The 24,296-nt window shown below is 36.8% G+C and overlaps 2 protein-coding genes across 5 annotated transcripts in view; one reads left to right on the top strand and one right to left on the bottom strand.

Annotated features, from left to right (window-relative positions):
* The window catches only part of Acvr2a (activin A receptor type 2A), a 75,309-nt gene extending 55,312 nt beyond the window's left edge, over nucleotides 1–19,997 (top strand). The window contains exons 5-11 of the mRNA XM_050139945.1: nucleotides 5,535–5,678; nucleotides 7,356–7,499; nucleotides 8,774–8,919; nucleotides 10,172–10,286; nucleotides 13,022–13,160; nucleotides 15,317–15,447; nucleotides 16,349–19,997. Coding sequence (XP_049995902.1) covers nucleotides 5,535–5,678; nucleotides 7,356–7,499; nucleotides 8,774–8,919; nucleotides 10,172–10,286; nucleotides 13,022–13,160; nucleotides 15,317–15,447; nucleotides 16,349–16,543 — 1,014 coding nt within the window. The 3' untranslated portion in view covers nucleotides 16,544–19,997. The remainder of the gene's footprint in view (nucleotides 1–5,534; nucleotides 5,679–7,355; nucleotides 7,500–8,773; nucleotides 8,920–10,171; nucleotides 10,287–13,021; nucleotides 13,161–15,316; nucleotides 15,448–16,348) is intronic.
* A 426-nt stretch (nucleotides 19,998–20,423) lies between these two features.
* The window catches only part of Orc4 (origin recognition complex subunit 4), a 37,793-nt gene continuing 33,920 nt past the window's right edge, over nucleotides 20,424–24,296 (bottom strand). For all 4 annotated transcript variants that reach the window (XM_050139948.1, XM_050139947.1, XM_050139946.1 and 1 more), the window contains one exon: nucleotides 20,424–22,551. In XM_050139948.1, coding sequence (XP_049995905.1) covers nucleotides 22,363–22,551 — 189 coding nt within the window. In that variant the 3' untranslated portion in view covers nucleotides 20,424–22,362. The remainder of the gene's footprint in view (nucleotides 22,552–24,296) is intronic.

Raw genomic sequence — 24,296 nt, 5'->3', positions numbered from 1 at the left:
TGCAAATCATCAATTAGTCCATCTGCTGTGAAGTTCATGAGAGCCTGAGTGGTTAGTACTTGACACAAACAGTGCATTTAGGAAACTTGTTTGAATGAGTGAGTAAATGAATGGGTGAATGAAGTCCTGTATTCTTTTCTGATGTTTGACAGTAATTTCATTCCTTTTTGATAAACTGCAAGTCTATTTCTGATCTGGAAACCTGAATACTCAGCATTAATGTGCTGATTTGATTTTTAGTTATTTACAGTTACAATGCAGAGTACTCAAAGCTACCCTTCATTTTGTGAATCCAGACTGTTTTGTTTGGTTAGCTTTTGTCTGTTTGTATAATCAGTGATCTCTTTTGCATGTTTTGACTGCATATATTGTAACAATTTTTCCTTTGAAGAAGCTTGTTGTTGGTGCTTCTCATTTACCTTGTGTCTTTTGTTTGTTCTAATATTCATTTATGGAGAAGTATATCCAAAGAGATATACTTAAAATCTGTTCATGTCTTTTAGTTAGTTTAAATTTTGGGGGTTTTTGTCTTGCCCATTCTTATCACATTAAAGCTTGTTTTTATCCTCATTATTTTTTTGATTTGTAAATTTTATGGCTTATTTTTATGTTCATTAGGAAGTTTACTAAGTAGGCATACTTTTTAAGATAAAAGTAACATCTTTTTGCACGGACATCTTTATCTCTGAAAGTTCTTGTGTTTAAACAAGATCTCAGTAATTCTTGTGTCTTTGCATTCCCTGTAAGAGAGATTCTGGAGTGCTTAGGTTCACTCATGGTATGGTAGGATTAAGCTAGCTTTTTGATGGATCATGAATAGTCCTGGATGGTTATCACAGGATGAAAATTCAGCAAACAACTGGTATAGATAATGGATTGTCATTTCTTTTTGTTAGTGGCACTGTTTTCTGTAGAAAGAGTGGCATGTCGGGAATGTGGTTATCTGTTTGGAAGTGGCTAATGTGCATTTTACTTAATTTAATGTTCAAGCAGTTATCTCTTTAGGGGCGACTTGTTCTCTATTACTGTCCTGTTGTCCTCAGGCTGTGAGGAAAGTGTCTGGATACTCATTTCCAGGGCACGGCTTCGTACTCAGTTGTACATACCTTCTAAATTTAAAGTTACTTTAATACTAAAATTGTACTTTAACTGCTAGCAAATGCTCAATTCGAAGTATGAACTAAGTCACCATTCTCGTTGCTACAGCTGGGCAGGGAGGTTTATAGCAGACCTAGTTTGTCACCAGGTTTTGTTGGTTTCTGGCCATTGTTCTTCCTCGTATGTTTTCTTCCTAGTTTGTGTTTAGTGAGCATACACATAGCCACCCAAAGCATTATTTTGTGTTTCATCGTATGATTTTATTGCCTTCCAGAGAGGTGAGTTATGGTCACTCACTGGAAGTAGGAAATTTCAGAGGTTCTTATGTAAGCTGTAAACAAAACAAAAAACAAAACAAATAACAAAAAAACAAATTAGACCCGAGAGACATTACAACTCCCAAAGGGTTTACAAGCATGTAAATGTAAGTTTGTTTCTTAGAATCCATAGAAAAGAAAAGAGGGGTAGGGGAAGACAGGCAGATTGTGGGTGATGGTTCATGCTTGTTATAATCCCAGCGCTGGAGAGATTGAGGCAACTGGGTTCTGGGGCTTGCTGGCCAGCCTAGCCATCTCGAGGAGTTCCAGGCCAGTGGGAAATGGCACTTAAGAATGACTGCCCAGTTTGTCCCGTAACCTCCATGCACGCACCCATGAAAGCTGGTCTTGAGAAAATTGGATTCCTTGGGGCTGTTTGGTGGTGTTTGTGAAAGGCAACACTGCCCTCTGCTGTTCAGAAGACAGTTTCAGCTCCTGTCCACCCCAGTTCAACTACCTGTTTTACTCCTGCATTTAGACTTTAAAACCTTTCAAGTAATAAGTAATGCTTAAAATTTATTTTACTTGCTGGCTTGAAGCCCATTGGGTCAGGTAACTTGAAGTTATTTTAACATAAAAATTTATTTATTTTCACCCTGATAGGTGATATTCAAGGATTTCACCTTTACAATTTTTTTATAATAATACTTTCCTCTGGTTAAAAGGAAAGTGCTCTTAATTCTTAGCTTAAAAATATAATCCATTGAATCACTGTCAACTTTTAAAAAACTAATTCATTCTTTCTTTCACCTTTGTAACTGATGTGTCATTTTTTCATTTCATTCTAAATATGAATCGTAATTTCTTTTGCCTGTGTTTTTTCTTCACAAGCACGCCTTTCATATAATGATAGAGGTAAGATGCATTGATGTTTGCTTATGGTTGTGAAAGCTTTTGTGGATGCCCACAGAACATTTGTCCTTAGAGTTTTGTTGTTATTATTGCTGTACTTTGTATCCTTTATAATTTATTTACATTTTTGTCATAAAATTCCCACTTTCGTATACAAATATGATTCACTTGGCATAGTTAAAGGTTTTGAAAAATTTTTGGCAGTATTTATACTTATCTAAGGTAGAATGTAGAAAGAGCTATTTCAGCTGAACAGAAGAGAAAACCAAAGGAGGTCATTAGACCTAGAAACCCAGTACTTGTAAGTTTTTAATAATATTTCATATATTTAAATTTCAGTGTTCAGTCATTTAAATAAGAGATAATTTTTTAGTCTAGCTCATTACTTTTTAACTTAAAAATCTGTATTTTTCAATGGCATCTCTAGCAAATGATTTAGCTGCAGAAATAGCAGCATCTTTGATAAATCACTACCTGGATGGTTAAGGCTGTTTGGATTACAATATATACTTAATTGAGAAATAAGCGAAATTGATCACAGATGGCTTTGCTGCTCCTCTTGAATAGTGTCGCAGCATTGGGTACAGTTATGTCACTGGGCAAGGTGCTCTGGACAGTGGGGTTTTACCAGTAGCTTCATATTCAACATATCTTTTGATGTCTTAAGAAGGAATACAAAGTCAGAGCCACTTCTGATGTTTTATGCATTCAATGGTTGTTGAAGGAGCACTGGGAACTCAAGGAGAGAGTCTCAGAAATTCTGTAGTCCTTAGAGTTGCTGCCCTCCGAGTGTTTCTGTGCAGCAAGGCAAAGCCATGCTTTCGGATGCCATCATTTATGACGTGTTAACTTCCCATTTGTCTCCTCAAGGGTTCATACATTTAATGATTCACTCCTCATCCATAGAAACACATACTGAGTTTTTCTGATCAAACAGCTATAATGATGCTAATAAACTGAGAATTATTTCTAATATTATTATACAATAAATGAAACAGAATTTAGGGGTGATTTAAAGCTTCATTCTAGTAACTTCTTAAGAAAGAAAAAAGGTATGTCGATGGTATAATGTACTGTGTAGTTATTTTATTATGAAGCTGCTTATTAGCCCAATCTTGAAGTATTTGAGAATATTAAAGTATACTTAAGACTACATATCAAAAGGTTTTTATGTTGATAAGAATAAACCTTTGAAGGTCATTTTCTTCCCTTCTGAAAACTGGCCAGTGTTTGTTTAATTTTTCATATTGTTGGGAAATTTTGATAGTTGTATGTTTTGTAGCAATTAATAGTAGAACTTTGAGTAAAATTGTAATATTAAAGCTTGATTCAAGATTTCTCTTTGAAATGAAATTACATTAAGAAATTTACTAAGGAAAGCCTAGTAAGCCTGTAGGAATTTTGAAGTTTATTTGACATCTGGAAAACATTTAACATACTTTGAGCTACTGTTATGTTATTGAGATGTTAAGGAAATCATCTCAATTTTGTGTCATTAACTGGATTCCTGTCTATGGTTGGTGCCCCTTTAAACACAGAACAAATCTGTGCTAGTGATCTCTAGAGACACTCTCGGTCAGATGAGAGGGTTATAGTTGTGTTACCTGAAGGTTTTAGTCATACTGCTTTGAAAAACTGATTTTTATCATTTCTATTTAGTTATTTCTGTATAACTTACTCTTGGGCCTTGTGGACTAGATTGTTTTCTTGCCTTTGAAAGAGCAGTATTCACCTTTTCTCTCCAGTTGCCTCAGTCAGCCTTTTCCTGTCAGTAGAATCTTAAAAAAGGCAGAAGACAGTTAAGGACTGGTGAGGGGGGACACAATCCTCATAGCAACTTTCCAGAGAAGACAAAGGCTTCTCTCCCTGAGACTCACTGTGAGCCTGGCCTTCGTGTAGGCTTTGGAGACAACCTCTTTGTTCCATCACTCTGCTAAAGAGAGGCACTTTGATTTTATTAACCTGTGATATTTTTAGGTAGAAACAGCAATGTTGGTAGGCATGTAAAAACAGACATGTCTTGAGAATCAGTCACAGGAAGTCTTCTGTCTTACTTTTTAAAATAGGAGTTTTCAAGCCTTTAAATCAGGATTATCTAGAAGCTGCGGTTGTTTTCTATGTAATACTTTGCATTGTTTCTCTGCTTGGGCCATTGTAATGCTTGATAGAAATTTTTTAGACTCACAGACTAGTGGCCGAAGGATGGCTACAGGGAGTACTAACAGTCTTGAACATTATGGAGTTGTAAAAAGGGAGAAGAAAGTTAGGGTGAGATGCAGTGATCTAGGATACATTGCCATTCTCAAGTATCTGAGGTCCCACCAGGAGTATTAGTTCCTTCTCACAGAACTTTTAGCCATTGAAACATTTCTGTTGCTTTGTCCGTTATTTTCCAGAGGCTTCTTACATCTTGCTTTAGGTGCAGAGAGTAAATTGATTGGATACTTTCAGCAAAGGTTTGCCATTCTATTGATGTAGGGAGTTTTCCTTGCAGTCAGTCCTCCTTTTTATGTATTATACTGGCCTTAATTTTAAAATCCATCATAGTATCACTCTGTCCTTTATTCACCATTACAAGTTTCCAACTATGACTACCACATTCAGAGATTTTTATTTGTTCTTTGTTTTATATTTCTCTTCAATTATCATGATTTTTATTTCTAGTCAGTTTTGGGAAACAGTTAAAGGGATGAACTATTAGTGTTGTGAAAAATCGGAATGAACGAACAAAATGTTTGTCTATAGAAACATTTCTTTTAAGTGCTTTTGTATTTTATATACTTGTTTAAGTGACCTGGCAACAAAATCAATAAAGAGAAAGTTAATACTAAATAGCCACTGGAAAAAATAGTAGATTTTGAGATTTTTCTTTGAGAAATGGTTATACTTTGCTGTTTTGAATCTTTTCAAATCTGCATCATTTAAGAGAGTGTAAGCTGAACAAAGCCAATGGTGTCCTATTGAGAGTGTTCTGAAGTTCACAGAAAGCCTTGGGAACAGTGGTTAGACTGGATTTGCAGTTTTTTCACCTGCTGTTCCTAAGTAGCAATAGTGGTAATGTCGTTGGACATGGCCTGCTTATTGGTTCCTGCTAACACCCAAAGCTCAGTTCTTGCAGGCTGAAAGCTAAGGTCACGCTGGCGTTCAGTCACTTATGTGTTCACAGTTTCTGTCAGTACCTTCTTCAGTCTCCTTACTTTTTTTCTCATTTCACAATCGATGTCTCATGTTCTGCCTATTTACAGTATTATTGTTATTTACCTGTAGGACCCAGGACCACCCCCGCCTTCCCCATTACTGGGTTTGAAGCCATTGCAGCTGTTAGAAGTGAAAGCAAGAGGAAGATTTGGTTGTGTCTGGAAAGCCCAGCTGCTTAATGAATATGTGGCTGTCAAAATATTTCCAATACAGGTATGTTTATTAAAGTTCTCTATCTACCTATGTGTTTTTAAAGCTGTAACCATTTAGAAGGTTATAGCTCATAAACAGCCTGAAAACACAGCTATGTATTCTAAAGTGATGTGTGAGTGGTGAAAGCAGTCTAGCCTGTCTGTGCTGCACTCACATCTGAGAAAGGGAATGATCACAATAAATAAACATATAGTCAATCTTTTATTAATAAACACTAAAGACTAGTATTCTAGTCACAAAAATAACCTGTCTGAGTCGTTGTCCTAATATCCCCTTCACAAGAAAGAACAACAGATTGTGTGATTTGTTTTAGAATGGCTGTTTGAGCTACATGACCAAACTTTGAGTCCTTTTCATTGTAGTTTTAGTGTTCACATATAATTATTTCAGTTTTTGTTGGTAATTTTTCAGAGGCAGTGAATCAGATTTCCAAAGTATTTGTTTTTCTTTGAAATGCAGCTGAACTTCCTATGAATGCCTGGCCCAAGGCAGTCTGTACTGCTGCTGTTTTGCTGCATTGCTGGTTGACTAGGGCTTCCACCTTCCCCTTTCTCTGGTAATACACTCCTGTAGCATGGCACCCTGGGTGTTGAAGTCTTGGCTACTCATACTCAACCTCCATCACCACAAAGCTACTACAGAAACAGTTTCCTTAACTACCTACGTTTTCGCCTCTCACCTCCTCTAAAGCCTGTCCCACAGAGTCTTTCTCTAGCTTGGCAGCAGTATAGCTCTTTGAAAAAGAGAAGCATTTTGTTGTGCTAAGATTTGTAGTAAGCTCTGGGAAGTCACGTAATGTGTGGGGAATCTTAACAGTTAGAAAATAATGCAGACATGAAGAGTAGAAATAAGAGCAGCTGTTTTATCTCATGCTTTTATGGACAAAGTAATGATTTCCATGTTATATGTTCATATATTATGTCTATATACATGCATATATACTTTAGCAACCCAAAGCACAATCATTCTTTTACTTCACTGGAAAAATAATTGATTTTGTAAAAGTCAGAGGAAAAGCCAGAATTTCATCTTGGATCCAGAGATTTCCTTACCATTAAATTATAGTGTAACTCACTTTCATTGACCTTTCCTAGTGAAGAGAAACTAATCTTTTGTCAGTATATGATAGAGATAGATAACCTGCAGGAATGAGTAATTGATAGTCTTTAGAAAAATAAAACCAATAGGTATTGTTAGCTTGCTATGGGAGTGAGGGAGGGGCAGACTGAAGAGAGATTTACCTAATTAAGGTGGTACCTAAATTTACCTTTTAGGGAGATGACTGACTAGTAGCATAAATAGTTGCCTACCATAAAGTGCTTGCAGAACTTGTAAGCAGAATGTGTTGCTGTGTAGAATACAAAAATGCAGTGTTTTGATGAATGTCTGTGTTTGTAAATGTAGCAACTCAGAAAAGTAGATTATGAGGGAATGGGGGTAGGATTCCGTAAATAACGAGGATTTATTATGGATTATCGTTATTACCTGTTACAGATTTTGTTTATAGAAACAATGAAAGGTCACTTGTATTTAGCTCATTTTATTGTTGTATCACTTGTTCTTAGCTTATTTTGTCACTGCTTCAGAACTCACTCCATCTATCTCAGTGTGATTTATTTTCTTGTACTTTTTGTGTTCTTATCGTGATTTTTTTCCCTTTTCTTTCCTTAACTGTAGGACAAACAGTCCTGGCAGAATGAATATGAAGTGTATAGTTTACCTGGAATGAAGCATGAGAACATACTACAGTTCATTGGTGCAGAAAAACGAGGCACCAGTGTTGATGTTGACCTGTGGCTAATCACAGCATTTCATGAAAAGGTAAAACAACTTAATACTTAAGTTTTGTTAAGCTGGACTTGGCCTACCTACCTAATGTTAGCTGTTGTATTTCAGGAGAGGAGTATGTTATCACAGTTGATTAATATTTGATCATATATCACTTATAAAAAACTTACAAAATTACTTTAAGGAAAGAACAATTTTGTACCTAACCCAATAATCACAGAGCAGCCCTTAGCCTTGCCTTCCTGTGCTGCTGCAATTACTTCTCCTAGGGCTGCTTTAGAATAGACAGTGTTTATTGTTTTCCATGTATTACTTATGATACAGTTTGATTTTATGAACGCTGCTTTTTTCTATTTTTATTTTTTGCCTTATAATTCTTTAATGATGAACCCCGAGTCAGTAACTTGGAATTAGTGCCAAAGCACATGTGTTTTTCCCTCGTTTTTCAGTTAAAATTTTTTTTTCAAGAAAATTCATTTGTGTAGCACCGGCTGGCCTCGTTTTTTTTGCCTTAACAGCCTCCCAAGTGCTGGAATTATGGCTTTGCATTACCATTGCCGGCTAAGACACTTGGTTTGTACAATGAGTGTCATCTTTGTTAAGTGTAACTGGTTTTATATTTCACTTAGTATTTGATCATAAGGATCATAATATCTTTAGAAAGATTTTGTGTGTGTGTGCGCACATGCACGCACACACACGAATACATGTAAGGTCCTTATGTAGAGGTTGATGTTTTGGATTTCTTCCTCAGTTTCCTTCCTTTTGTTTTGTTTTGAAGCAGGATCTTTCACTGATCCTGTAGCTCACTGATTTGGCTGGCCAGTGAGTTTCTAGGGATCTGCCTGTGTCTGTGTCCTCTTAGCACTGGGCTCATAGACTAATGTGGATCTGAGCATCTGAACTCAGGTCTTTATGGTTGTGTGACAGGCCCTTTATCAACCAACTTATTTCCTTAGAAATATTCTGCAGATTAGTGGTAGTTTATGTTTTCAGTGTTGTTCTATAATGTTTTACTTTTAAGGTTAATTTTTTCTAAGATTTTCAGCTAGTCTTTTCTCTTTTTAAACCTTCTAAAGTCATGGAAATGAACTTATTTTGGTAATAAGGTTTTAAAAACAAGTCTCTTGGGGTTGAATGTTCATTAATATGAGTTGGAAGAAAATTTGAGCAACTCTACAGTTATTGAATGATTGATTGATTAATTATGTACTGAAAGGAATGTATTGCCTCCATATCCAGAGAAGTTTCCATCTATGTAAAACTTTCATCAAGAGCTTCTGGGTTTCCCCCTCTCTTTTCTTTAGGGTTCGCTGTCTGACTTCCTTAAGGCTAACGTGGTCTCTTGGAATGAACTTTGCCACATTGCAGAAACCATGGCTAGAGGATTGGCATACTTACATGAGGATATACCTGGCTTAAAAGATGGCCACAAGCCTGCAATATCTCACAGGTAAAGCAATATTTGCATTTTCTTTTCGTAAACTCACAGGCTTATTATTTAAACTTTATTCAGGGTAAAATTTATTTTTGCCTTGATTATTCAATCATATTTGAAGAGGCAGAGATTTTCATTTTTTAAAATTAGGTTTGAGATTGACTAGGATATATCCTGAGTAATATACATACATGTTCATCTCATTAGTAATGTTTAATGATCTCATGTTTTAATTTGTCTAATTTCTGAAACCATGTTTGAGAATAAAGTTGTATTTTCTCTATCTTAAAGGAAAAAATATTTTAATTCGAAATTTTGATTTACTTTAAAGGGACTTTTTTTTAATAGATACAGTGATGAAATTAAGGATAGACTGTTTTCTTTGTTTTGTTTTGGATGAATATACATTGATTCCTTGAGTTAAAGTAGAAGGAGAGATCCTTGAGAGGAGACAGCTGCCCAGTGAAGAAGTATACATGTCTAGTGAAGAAGCTGTTACCATATTTTGACAAGTGTTTGTTCCTGGAAAATAGATTTAGTTTGCCATTATTTAATTTCCTTGGTAGAACAAGTGATGGAGTTGTCACCTTCTATTCAGTTTTAAAACGGCTGTTTTAAAAGTAGCCATTAAGAGAGTGATTTAGCAAAGGTATAGCTGAATGACTTCTTCAGAAAGGGCTGTGCTTTCTTTCATCTTCCTTCGTGAATCTGCCTTATATTAATATATTCAGACTAATCATCCAGACCTCCCCAGAGTTGTTATACAGACCCTGAAAATGTTTTGATTTCTGGATCATTTGATTCTGCCTCCGTCCTTTTGTGGGTCAATATGATGACTTCTAAGTGTAACTCTTGTTTGCTAGAGTTGTCTTTAATATGAACCAGATGAGGCAGATGTGTAGAAAGAATATTTTCCTGCATTACAGCTGATAGACTTTCCAAAGTACTGGGCTATGCTTACGATAAAGGCTTCTGTGTGTTCTGTGTTCCCAGAGCTGCTTTTCTACAGTAGTGCCTGTGCAGTGCAAGGGCCACTGCAGTGAGGGCCCATTCTGAAGTGGAAATTTTTCCCAAAGGCTATTTTCAAAATTTTCTTATTTTTTTGAAGTTTCCTTCAAAGTTTATAACTACAATATCTGAAATGTTCCCATTACCTTTCTTTGCTTTTCATAGTTTTAAGAAACTTTATTTTTATAGCATATTCTCATGTTCAATAGAAAATTTTAAAAGATAACTTATTTAAAATACTTTTTTTTTCTATTTGAAGGGATATCAAAAGTAAGAATGTGCTATTGAAAAACAATCTGACAGCTTGCATTGCTGACTTTGGGTTGGCGTTAAAGTTTGAGGCTGGCAAGTCAGCAGGTGACACCCATGGACAGGTAAGAACGCCCCACTATAAAGTGTGAGTAGAAAATGATAAGCGCATCTCTTCCCTTAGATCAGTGCCGACTTGATCTGAGGTTGTTGGGCTCGGGACTTAGTCACCGTCTGAGGAAGAGTGACGCAGCATTTTCACACTGTGTCCTCTGGGGAAGGCAAGCACAGAACATTTATCTGTGGCAATTGTTTTTTAAAATAATTAGTCACAGAAGAACCCGTTTTTAATAATTTCATCTTTAGGGAATTCTTAAGATTAACTCAGTTTTGATTGGCCGATTCATTACCCTAACAGTGGAGGATAATGGGTCATTTCTCACTACAACTTCTCCTTCCCATTTTTTTCTGTGTAATACTTTCTTGCTTCTGGCTCTTTATTGATCCATTAACTCTTTAATGAATTGAATGTTTTTTCTTTGAATTTTTTTCTAGAGTTCAGATCTCCTGAAAAAGCCGGAGTGAGGTGTCTTGCTCCGGTTATGGTTTGCACAAATAGCATCTGTTAGGAAGGCTAAGGAGAGGGGAGCACCCATGCATTATTCTCAGAGAAATGTGAAGCAGGAAAGGTGTTACACCTTTGTTATCCACGGTCAGTGTAGGGGCAGGAGAGAGGCCCAGGAAGTAAGAGTTCTTCCTACCTTTGCAGAAGATCAAGTTCATTTCCTGACTCAAGCTACTAAGAAATGCCCGCAAGTCCAGCTTGAGGGTACCCAACACCCTTTTCTGGACTCTGTAGGCACCCACAATCATATGTGCATAAAAAAACCTCCTTGTAGGCAGATTTTCCTTGGGCCCCCGACTTGTAAAAAGTGACTTAGAAACGTATTAATTATTGAAGCTCGGCCTTAGCTCCTTGTTCCCAACTAGTTCTTACAGCTTAAATTAACTCATCTTTAAATCTATGCTCTTTTTCCTGACTCAGTTACCCTTACTCTGTACTGTCCATCATGCTTCTTCACTTGACTAGTGACCCTCCTTTTTTCTTTCCAGAGCTCTCTGTCGCCAGTGGTCCTACCTAACCTCTTCCTGCCTAGCAAATGAGTCACAGTGACATGTGTTCACCTAGTGTAAAGGAATATTCCACGATACTTCCCTGTCTCTACAATTAAGAATAAAATATTTGCTTAAAATAGTTTGAAATATGACATTTCCTACAAAGCCAAATGATCTTTCAAGGCTTGTCCTTATTATTTTTTCTGTCTTTCAAGTCATTTGAGTTATTTGTCTATTTCTGAGTTTTCTTACTCCTTCCATATCTTGATCCCCAGGAACAAGCTGTGTGCAGTCATGGCGCACTAAATTCTGTCAACATGAATTAACAGTTTCAGATTTGGTTCAAGGTTATGTCAGCAGTTGCAGAACACTAGGAAAGCCGACATGATTGAGAATAGGGTCAGTTTTAGGGAGAATATTACAAAAACGGAGTAGGAAGCATAGAGAAAAATTTCTGTGCTTATTGTATGATTGACAACCATAAAACAGTATGTATGGAATACTTTCATCTTTTGGTATCATAGCAAACCTAATAACTTTTTTTTATAATTTATATTTTATGTATGAGCGCTTTGCATATATACCTGCTTGCTGGATCTTAATTATAGATGGTTGTGAGCCACCATGTGGTTGCTGGGAATCCAGGACGTCTTGAAGAGCGGCCAGTGCTTTTAACCACTGAGCCATCTTTCCAGCCTCTTAAATTTTTTTTTTTTTAAACCTCATTCATGCCATCTTTTAATGCCCTTATTACAATTGGGTTACAAGATTAGGCAAAAGAAGTTATTACCTACATGGGTAAAGAGTTTCTCTACTATCATACCACCTTTCATTCATAAAAGAGAATATCTTAGACTAAAATAGATAAACTATAATTTCCTAATAAAAGAAGTAATGTTGGATGGTACAAATTTACCTGTAAGTGAAAAAGTAGACATTGAAAGATATTCAGAACACAGTCAAAATGTTTAGGCTGAACAGCGAGAGCCAGAGAGGTAGCTACTTTATATTCTGATAAAATCAGTTAAAAATGGAACTTTAGAGTTTTACTGATCTGTCCTTATTTATTAAAAAAACCTATTGCTAAATGTGCAAATAATCACCAAAGTCTTGACTCACCATTCATAACCTACGAATGAAAACACCAGTGTCTAAGCTGCTTCTTCGATGTACATAAGTGTCCTGTAGTCTGCGTACATCTCCTAAGCATTCACATAAAGATACAATCAAGACCAACTAGCACTAGCTGCCGTGGCTTAGTAGTGACAGTTACAGTACTACAAAATGTACTACGAAATACCAGACTGTTTGGGACAAATGAAAATAAAGAGGAATTCATGAATAAATAAGATTTTCTACAAGGAGAATTTTTAAAAAATGTTTCCCTGGTAAATTATTTTTACATCGCTTTAAATGTTTATTAGTGAAGCCCTAAAAAGGTGTTCTCTAAAATGTAACTCAGACAACATGCATAGTGCCTTGTTTCCTGCATTCCATCCTTGAAGCAGAGTATTACTCAGTTCTTTGTGATTTGATCTGAAGGGAGGGCAAGCTCTGTAAGCCTCTGTGGTGAGAATACCCAGAAACCACCTTACGAAATAGACCCTGTGGTGTTACAGTCATAATTCAGTTACTTTACCCTAGATAAATAGACAATAAAAATCATTAGTTAATAAACAAACACAAACAAAAACATTAGTTCATAAAGTCAATGAGTACTGTTTGCTTTCAAAATCTTTTTCAGGTTGGTACTCGGAGGTATATGGCTCCAGAGGTGTTAGAGGGCGCTATAAACTTCCAAAGGGATGCATTTTTGAGGATAGATATGTACGCCATGGGATTAGTCCTGTGGGAACTGGCTTCTCGTTGTACTGCTGCAGATGGTAAGGGAAAAAAGCATTTTTTTTTAAATATATATACCACATTTATGAAAGGGATTAAACAAAAAGGTAAATAACTACGCCAAAAGGTAGCTGAAGGTGAAGGAGGCAATGTGAATTTTGGGGTGCTGGGCATGAAAGGAACTGACATTGACACTTTGGAGATAGTAGATCAGGTAACACATACTCCAAGAAAACACATTGCTTAAGCACTTCATTGTGAGTCCTTATATCAAACTATGACTTGGTGTCCTGGTGGTGCAGGCCCTATTGTTAAGTAATTCATGGTTAAGGTGATAAAATACCTTGTGGAGAGAGGACTCCAGAGTGAGATTGGTGTGAGTGGTCTGTTCCAGGACCTTGTCTGTAAGGCATTTGGTGACTGTCATGGGTGCAGTCATCCCTGAGAAATGTAAGTTGGTGGTATCAAAATTAGGAATTACTTAGTGGGGCTTGGGGTTACTGAGGCATTTTTATGGCAAAGAAAAGGTTAGGTGCCGCTTTTCTTAAATGCCTTGTGTATGCTCTAAAATATTTAAAAGAGAACTCTGTTCACTTTACCTTTGGCCTTTAAAATCAGGGCCAAAGGAAAAGTGGACCACATTGATGAAGTGGGTGCTTTAAAATTTGTGTCTAGTTAGTTAGTCCAGCATTTCTCACCCTGTAGTGTGCACATCAAATTCTTAGGAATCTTGTTAAAAATAAGCCGCTAGAGGCTGGGAAGATGGCTTTGTTAATAAGAACATTGGTTGCTCTTCCTTCATGGGCATCAGTCATGGCTATGGTACAAACATGCAGGCAAAACAATCATCCACATTAAAAACAAACAATCTTCCCCTTTAATAAACAAACAAACAAATAAAAACAAAAGACAAAACAGCTTGGGCTAAGTCCTAAGAAGTCTGTGCATCTTACAAGCCATCAGTTTACTGATGCCAATGTTATTGACCTATGAACCAAAGACTGAAATTTTAAGATGTTAGTACTGGTTACTAGAAGTGTTAAGTAGTCCTTTATCTATCACAAGGTTCCCACAAGGCTGGGGAAATGGTTCAGTGGGCAGTCCTCATGACCTGATTTTGATCCAGCTTGCAAGTCTAGCCTACCCTTCCTTGTAACTTGTCCTCTGACCTCAATATTGCATGTTGTAGTATGGACACACAGGTACACAAACACAGTAAGTGTACTACTAATAAAAGACAGTTCCTAAAGCACTCATAGAGTGCTGAGTCAGTGCCTTTTGTAGTTGAGGACACTATGTTTGAAGCATTTGATATATTTTTATACTTTTCACAAAGCATCTATGTACATCTACTTCTCTCTGCTCAGTGGCACTGCCGAGAAAATATAGATTAAAAGCACATTTTCAGATAAGATTTAGATTTCAACTCTACTATATAATAGTCAAATACCTCTGTGCAAAATCTCATAACTTCGAGCTATCTAATTTACAAAATAGAGCAAATACCACCTTCACTTAGATATAAAGTAACAGTGAAAATGTAAGTATGTCTAGTCTAAATAAGAATCTATAGAACATCAGTTATTAACTCTTAAGTGTACATTCTTGTCTATCTGAGATCCAAGAAAAACAAGTTGTTTATGTTACTTAATAAATTTTGTCATGAGGGTACATTTTGACTTGATGGGAATTCTGGTTGAATTATGCTTGTGATTTAAACATAAAAATAAACAGCATTATTTATAAATATAAAGATGCTTGTGAGAGAAAACAAAATATTGCAAAGAACATGAATTCTCATGTAGGATGTTTTGAGTATGCCACAGCTAAGTATAGCAGCTGGAGTGCTGAGCCTCCAGAGGCGCTAATAACTCTGAGTGTTAACATTCTGATACGAATGGCTGCATTTAGAGCTTTGATTTCTTAAGTCCTGACAGATTTTTGTCATATATCGACATGGGCACTCAGCCTATATGTTCCAAAACAGCCTGTTGAGGCTGAATATGAAGATCCAGAGTTAGGAGCCAGCCAAAACTATTTACCCAGATCCTGTCCTAAACAAAACTTGTAAAAACAGACATTTTGATTTTATAAGTATAGCCTGGGTCCATCTCTCTGTTGATTATAGAGTGCAGAATTAGAGGAGCTTGTACTAGTCAGGAAGAATTAAAACAGTTTTCCTCTTCTTACATTTCAGGACCTGTAGATGAGTACATGTTGCCATTTGAGGAGGAAATTGGCCAGCATCCATCTCTTGAAGATATGCAGGAAGTGGTTGTGCATAAAAAGAAGAGGCCTGTTTTAAGAGATTATTGGCAGAAACATGCAGTAAGTTTATTCACTTTTTCATTTGAAATTTCAAGGAAACATTTTTCAGGGGAATAGTGTATCAGTTCTGTGCACCTTTCTCTTCTGGTGGGAAGGTGAGCTTCACACAGACAGATGTTTTGTACTGGAGTTCAGAGGCAGAATTAGGGCTTTGCTTGAAGTCATCTTCCCTGAGCTGTCCGGTTAAGGTCAAGCAAGTTATTTTCTGCTTTGAAAGCTCCATGAGGAAACAAAAAAAACCTGGATAGTCATGCTTCTAATGGATGGCATTTTAGCACTTACTAAGCACCAAGTTTTCTCTACTCCATGAAGTCTTATTCATTTCATTCAGGCTTTCAAGACTTCACTTTACAGTTAGAGCATGCAGAACAGCACAGAATTGTGTTGGCCATTTGGTGTTAATATAACTAAAAATCCAAGTAGAAAAAAGTAACTACATCCTGAAGTCAGAGATGGATTCAAGGGCGGTCTTTTAACTTCCAAGGAGAAATGCTGGTATCAACTAAGAAAATGATAAAAACTGGTACCCACAATAGACTTTGTTGTGAGTCTACTTGAAAAGGTCAGGCATATGATCAGATTTATGAACTGTATTTTGGAACTTTCATGTTGTGGATCCCTAGTGCTTAGAAAAGTGACTTATTTTGCTGGCACATAAAATGACATTCAATAAAAGTGAGTTTTGCTCTAGTCATGGTATTTCACATGCTTGAGACACAAGGCTCAAGAGTTTGAGGCCAAATATAATGAGTCAATTAAAAAGAGCCAAAGTCAATACTGGTCACACTTGGCTGATCTTGAAACTGTGACCCTTGAAAGCAGTTACTTCTTTATGACAGTGTTAGTCTGCTTCCTGTCAGGGAACAATAGCTATCATGTTTGACTGTTCTTCTCCTCGTAGGGAATGGCAATGCTCTGTGAAACCATAGAAGAGTGCTGGGATCACGATGCAGAAGCCAGGTTATCAGCGGGATGTGTAGGTGAAAGAATTACCCAGATGCAAAGACTAACAAATATCATTACTACAGAGGACATTGTAACAGTGGTCACAATGGTGACAAACGTTGACTTTCCTCCCAAAGAATCTAGTCTATGATGGTGGCACCATCTCTGTACACACTGAGAATTGGGACTCTGAACTGGAGCTGCTAAGCTACGGAAACTGCTTAGTGTATTTTCTGTGTGAAATGAGTAGGATGCCTCCGGGACATGTACGCAAGCAGCCCCTTGTGGAAAGCATGGCTCTGGGAGACTTACTGCGTCGTCTGCAGCACACAGATGAAGGGGAGTCTAAGGGAAAAGCTGCAAACTGTAAAGAACTTCGGAAAAATGTACACGAAGAATGTGGCCCTCTCCAAATCAAGGGTCTTTTGGACCTGGCTAATCAAGTATTTGAAAACTGACATCAGATTTCTTAAATGTCTGTCAGAAGACACTAATTCCTTAAATGAACTACTGCTATTTTTTTTAAATCAAAAACTTTTCATTTCAGATTTTAAAAGGGTAACTTTTTATTGCATTTGCTGTTGTTTCTATAAATGACTATTGTAATGCCAACATGACACAGCTTGTGAATGTGTAGTGTGCTGCTGTTCTGTGTACATACAGTCATCAAAGTGGGGTACAGTAAAGAGGCTTCCAAGCATTACTTTAACCTCCCTCAACAAGGTATACCTCAGTTCCACGGTTGCTAAATTATAAAATTGAAAACACTAACAAAATTTGAATAAATCAATTCATGTTTTATAACAAGGTATTACAAATTCACTGTGTTATTTAAGAAAAAATGGTAAGCTATGCTTAGTGCCAATAGTAAGTGGCTATTTGTAAAGCAGTGTTTTAGCTTTTCTTGTACTGGCTTGTAATTTAGGGAAAACAAAGTGCTGTTTTTGAAATAGAAAAAAAAAAAAACTGGTGTCATTTCCCCTCTTTCCTTTCACCTTATATCCAGGTCCCAAAGTATTACATACTTAAGTAGTACTTTTTTCTTTAAGGTGTGCTGTGTTTGGGAAATATTTGAAAACATAAAGCATGATTTAAAAAAAAAACATTTAAGTGAGCTGTGACACTGGAAAGCTCTTCATTTTATCTTTTGAAATAGATTTTTTTTCCTATTTATATATGTAAAATTGTGGTGTATTTCTTTTACCGAACAGTGTGTGGGATATTCTTATCACTGTTTTAGGATCACCTCAGGAAGTGTCATTACTCAGAATTCCCCACTCTGCTTTGAGACATGTAACTCTTACTATACTGTGTGGTGCCATCTTGTCAGAGTAATATTTGACGTCTGTGAGATGAAGAGAATTACCTTAGGATAGAGATACTGACCGTTAAACACAGATTTCAGATATTACTGCTTTAAATCAAATCAGGGATACCAAGTTGAACCTATAACTTAAAATATGCAATGACATTTAGAGGTAACCAGTGGTGGTATAAGGAACACAGCCTAGACTCCCCCGAGTTACTTTACAGCTAATTCTAGATAGTTCTTGCTAAGAAAATGGAATTGGTGGCAAGTAGGTGCCAGAATACTTTTAAAAACAATGGAACATTAGAATAGAATTGGCTTCTTCCTCAAACTTAGGTAAGCCTAAGTGAAAGATTTAATTCCCTGAAATTTTAGATTACCAACAAATAGCCAGTATTATGTTATATACATTTTTGTTGAGTCACTTTAACATCCATACATTAATTTTATAAACTTTTTACATTACTACTATCAGGAGCTCACTGTGAATGCATTATCTTTGGATGGCTAAGACATCATACACTATATTTTACACAAAATGTACACTAATCTCTGGGAAGACTAAATTAATTATAAACAATACATAGGTCAACAGACTCTAAGCAGGGAGGGGAGAGTAATAGCATTTGTGTCTGTATGCCACACCCCATAGAGAATTGTGCTGTCTGTGTACCCAAGGTCTCACTGTAATCCTAAAATCGCCCAGTTTGGTGTTCTTGTTTTGATTTTTACACATTTGGCCTCTCAAGTTCTTGATTTAGGTTTGCTTCCACTTGTAAACTAATCAAGGAAAACCATAAGAGAATGTGCATACAAGGAAATTGTTACTCTCCATAAACAAATTTCTAATGATTGTAGACATTCAACCTTTTTACAAGTGATAAGTGAGGGCTATGTGAGTGTCTGGCTTAGGAAAGCACTGCAGATAAAATGTTGTCAAGACTGGTTCAAGAGAGAAAATGCTGTCCTCACTCGAGGGAAGCTTTAAGATATCTTGGGTATTGTACTTAAATCTAGCTTATCAATTTAAAAACCTGTATCCTCTTGAGAACTACATTTACAGAAAGCCTTTTTTATAAGCAGTAAAGTAAGAATGTTCCAGTGACTACCTGTCCTTATACCTAGTCTTGTTAAAACTTTCTTTTGCAGGGCATTTTAGTGTTTGGTTTACAGTAAGTACAGAGCGGGCAGATAAAAAGTTTGATCTAGGGACACTGAAAAAGGAAGATCAAAGACTGAAAAGATTTTTTTTTTGAGGGAGATGGCAAACTTAGACCCCTGTAACTTTGTGTATGGTGCTCCTCATGATGTCTTGTACTTTGCCTTTCTGATCCCCACCAGAACTGCTGCTCTTACTTACTCTACCTTGCCCAGATCTTCTGTGAGAAATGCTTTATGATCAACTGCCATAGGACTGATGGATTAACCAGTGTTCAAATTTATTTGAAGTCTATCTATGCCCTGCACAGATCTTGTATGTATTTTAGATGCCAGGAGTTTTAGCATGTGATTTGTGATTCTTGTTTGGACTTTTTATTACAGGTACCTTGTGAATTCCAGAACAGAGACTGTGCCTCAATGATTGGTCCCATGAATTTGCACTATCTTTCGTGGTGATATTCTGAAAACTAGGAAAAACAAAATCCAACACCTTTGAATTTAAAACTAGAATCATATATCACAAAACTATGAAAACATCGCTTGTCCCCTTTTTTAATCCTTCAATAATAGTCACATTTAAGTAAAATTCTAATGGTTGGGAACAAACCCTCACCAGATAGATGGTAGTTTAGTGGAATAGACTGGTTACTGTTTTTTTTAAAAAAAAAAATGCTTCATCAGATATTTTCCAGTTTCTCTTTTTTACTTTTTTGAAAAATTACTTTTTAGGAACATTTGGTATAATGTGCATAAAATTATTTACAATTTATGGACAAAGATACAAGTAGCATCTTGATTAAACATCATTTACCTCAGATATTCAACCAGCAGTACGTTTTTTATGCAGTCTCAACCCGTATCTCCCTATTTGTTACCTCTCAAAATATTGGTAAACAATTATTTTAGCTTTACTCTGTATTTCTTGTCAGTGTTTTGGGCACAGGTTGTTGTACTACTGTCATATTGTACTTGCTATTTTTTTTCTGCAAGTATTTAACAGAAAGCTAAAAACGAAAAAAATCCCCATAAAATCCCACCTTGAATAAGTGATTGTTAAATATTGTACAAATAAAATGTATGCTATCCCCATTCCATCCCTATGTTAAATAAAAAATGAATATGGTATTGTTTTGCACATGCCGTTTTTCTTTAGCTATGTACACTCTTAAAGAGGTAGTAGTTTACACTGAAGCTTCTGCATGGAAGATTTCGAGGGTAGTGTTATAAAAGCAGGGTTTTTGTGAATTAGGGTAAATCAAATAATCAGACTGTATTTCTACCCAAGTGTCTGTGTTGTTCCTACTGCCCATGGGAGGGATCCAGAGACTTATTGGTAGAGTCAGTGCATTTCATGGGGTTCTGTGCTCAAGGACAAAGGGGAAGACAACTTAGATTGCTGCTCTGAAAGGACCCACACTGTCATCTAAGTCAGATCAAAAGGCAATGGTGGAATATGCACACAACTGCCACAGAAACTCCCATTTCCACAGCATATTCTGCAGTGTCTAATTCTTTAGATAGGTAGGTAATAGGTCCTTACCATATAAGACATTACCATATGGAAGTTTAAATGACAGATTTTAATTTCTCAGAGACATGTGTCTGCATATAAATCAGAAATGCCTTTTAAACAAGATCCAAGTTTCTGTAGGCCACATGGAAACAGTCTTAAGTCCTTTTTGGTAGTTCCTCCATCTGTTGGCCCAGGGGAATCTTGAGTTCTTGATTTTCAGTATTTTTCTTCATTGCAGAGAATCTTCAAGTCATAATTTCTGTTACCATTCCTCAGGGTGCTTTGGAACTGTTATGTAGGCTCCACCTCTGAAGCTGTGGAGTTGTACCTTACAGATACACACTTCCGTGCCATACATTGTTGTTATTTTTAGGAAGTCATTTTTATTAGATTTAGTTCTGTCTTATTTAGACAAAAAGGAGGAGATGTAGGGATAAGTCCAGCCCCTTAGGGGGTGGGTTTGCCTAGGGCTAATGTTTACCTATAAATCTGGCGAGCATGCTCCCAGCTGCTGCTTCTGCTTTCCTGGTCTCTGCAGGAACAAATGCTTGATTTTCTTTTAACAAATCTCCTATATCGTGGGACTACAGACACCTTGTCCTGCTGCTAGTTTTTTAAAGGAAAAATTTTGCTTTTATTCAGGTAATATTGCTTAATATTGTTAAATATTTGTTCACTGCTGAAAATGTGTAGGCTAACTATGTATGTTATCAAACCACTATGCAAGCCTTAGACTTAATGAGATATGGCTGGGTAAAAAGTCTTAAGACATAAAAAAGTTACCATGTTTTATTGTAGGAAAGGCTGTGTCAGAAGAATATGGGTTTTTAACTATGAGGTGGTACTTTAATGCACAGAAATCAGCCAAATTATTTCTTGAAAGTGTCCTGTAAAACAGTAAGAAATGTGCAGTTGAGCAGGTTTTTCTGTAGCTTTTGGAGCCTGCCCTGGAACTAGCTCTTGTAGACCAGATTGGCCTCGAACTCAGAGATCTGCCTGTCTTTGCCTCCCAAGTGCTGGGATTAAAGGTGTGTGCCATTGCCGGGTTGAGCTTCAGTTTTTAATAACATGGGCTTTAGTCACACCAGACATTCCCGTGCTGTGATCCTAGACATAGCGCTGGTGTGCTAGTTTTCTAGTCTGTAAACACTATTCAGTTCTGCAGTTAAATACTTTATAAATTGCACACAGATTTATGTATTTCATAAAACCTCACTATGACCAAATATGCAATCAAATATTCTTGAACAAATTGAATGATTAAAGTTCCATTTTTAAACTTCAACCTGTTACTTTTAGGTCTGAATTTATGATCTGGACCTTTGACTGACTTTTTGAAGCACACTGCTAACACTTCCCATCTGTAAAAGCGGTTTCCCAGGAATCCTTTAAGGTACATGTTAGATAGCAAATTCTGATTCCTTCTGAACTAAAGTAGACTCAGAATGTACACTTAAAAAATCCCTACACGAGATTCTGATAAGATACTCAGAAGAAAATGCTCAAGAGTTTTCAACCCCTTCCACACAAATTTTCTTCAGCCCAAGTGGGCCAGTCTATGGAAATTTGGATTAGACCCAAAATTCTTATACTGCAAAACCAAACCCAATCTCGACAAGTTCCTACTGTAGCTGAAATAATCATGTAATTTCTGCTCCTTGTTGTCTCCTGACTGCTTAGGATTACCTTCGGTAAACTGAGTACTTAGTTGAAACCACCTTTTCCAAAAGACCACATACATTCTTCAAGAGCCTCACATCATCATGTGGACTATCCCTAAAATTTTATTCTTTTGAATTGCTACTAATGTAGTACAATTTAAATCAATGGAATTTTGTGTATGTGCAGTCATGATTCAACAAATAGGCAAGATAGTTAAGTTCAAGTTTCTCATAAACAATATTTATAAACAAAGGAATGTAATAATATATCTCTTTTAAAGGGCAGTAGTAGCTTTTAGTTTTTTACAGAAATGTACATAAAAGATTCACAGCCAGCTTAGTGAGGATGTTGCCCACTGCCTGACATCTGTAGGGCAGTTGGAGTACTTCTGTAGAGCATTCATAATTTGAGTATTATCCAAAAGTAGTTTCACTAGCTGGTATTCTCTCTGTGAATTGACTGAAGTTCTTTCCATGGGTTTTATTAATTCCAATTGTTGTAAATGCTCAAACGCCTGCAAAATAAAAGACAGAGCATAGAAAATAGGGGGAAAATGTTAAATCTAAGACAGATATTGGTTAAAAAGAAGAGACTCAGCACATTTAAACCATCTTTTCCCCAAGTGCACCTCTCCATACCTTTTATATTAAAATATTTATTTTTTATTTCATTTTTAACTATTTTTTAAGACAGGATTCTCTTGTAGCCCCAGCTCTCCTAGAACTCAGGGATCTGCCTGCTTCTGCATGCAAGTGCTGATATTAAAGGTGTGGGCTACCACATCTGGGCTCTATAATCTTTTTCTTAATTAACTAAAACTTTGTTCATGACAGACAGGGGAGGAAGAAAGTAAGAAAGAGAACAGAAAAGACACCAACTTTTAGTGACGTGAACTTAGCTCAGTAGTATGCAAGTGCTGGCCTAGCCCCACCAAACAGAAATGGTAGTCCCAAAACCCAAGCCTACTCAAATCCAGAGAATTACACTGTTAATTTTATCTGAATCTTAAGGAGGTTTTGTTTCTAGACTGATTCTATATCACAGGTTTCTTTTTCCTACTGTACCCAAATCCTATTCATGCTCAGCACCTTCCACATTCCGCTTGAGCTTATCCTACTACTTTGATACAAAAACCCAAAGAAACTGATAAGACTCTAACTAAACAGGTTACTAAAATTTGCAGTTTGTTTCAGTCTCAATAAAGCTTTATTGTATGTTAAACAGCTGTATACCAATAGATCAGTGTTGTACTTCACCATTAGAGAAACTTTCTCCTGCATTAGATGGGAACCAATAAAGACCCACATCTGGACAATGTGTAGAGCAGAAGACCTTGGAACACCCTGCTCTAACTAGGATTCTTTCCACCAAACCCCTCACCTTAGGGCTCTGTGGTAAAAGATGTAAAAAGATTTTAAGAGCCAGAGGGAATGGATACCAAGGAAACAGTGTCTCCCATACACAACAGGACTAAGGAGCAGGAACTCTGAGAGGCTGTGACACACACAGCATGCACAGGTCCAAGCCAGAAGGGGTCCATTCAAATGCTGAATGGGGAAGTAAACTTGATCTCCCATCCAAACCAAGAAGCTATCACCAATTAACAACCTCTCATAAAGGAAAAATTAGTTTCTCTAAGGAAGTCTCTCTGCGTATACAAACCACACTTAAGGGCAGAGACAGTGCACAGTAGTAGATGGCCAACACAAAATGAACTCAAAGGTATTTGTAAAGTTTTGGTCTAAATATGGCTTTCCTTTGGCACATGCTCCCTTCCCGCCCCACCCAAACTGGTCTTTTGCTTGTTTATTATGGTTTCTGCTTTTGTTTTTATGGGTTCTGGTTGTGTCTCTGCCTGTGTATGCGCTTGCCCCTGCTATTTTGTTGTTTCTTTTGTCTGTTTGTTCATTTTGTTTTATCCTTGTCTATTTGCTTGACTGTTTTCTTGAGGGAGGGCATGGAGTTGGAAGGGTAAGGTGGGAAGGATCTGAGGGAGGAGATTGGGATATATTATATGAGAATAACTCCTTTCAAGAAACATAAGTAAAAATTAAAGAACAAAAAAGTTAAACAACTGTAACACAGGTTAAGAAAGGTCCAGAGTACAATAAAGCTATGGGGCGGGTCCTGTAAGCAAAGGGCCTGTAAGGCGGCACAACCCTGGGGTGGTGGTGTGTTCGTTTTTTTTACCACCAGCCAATGAAGTTCCCGTCCATGCTCCTCTAAGTCACCTTAACAGAAATCTTCACTGTTTGCTTC

The sequence above is a fragment of the Alexandromys fortis genome, unplaced genomic scaffold (genome assembly GCF_014885135.2).
Source record: "Alexandromys fortis isolate MF-2015 unplaced genomic scaffold, M_Fortis_MF-2015_v1.1 scaffold_33, whole genome shotgun sequence".
NCBI classification, from domain to species: Eukaryota; Metazoa; Chordata; class Mammalia; order Rodentia; family Cricetidae; genus Alexandromys; species Alexandromys fortis.
The sequence above is the reverse complement of the archived record's forward strand: the minus strand, read 5'-3'. Positions and strand labels throughout refer to the sequence as shown.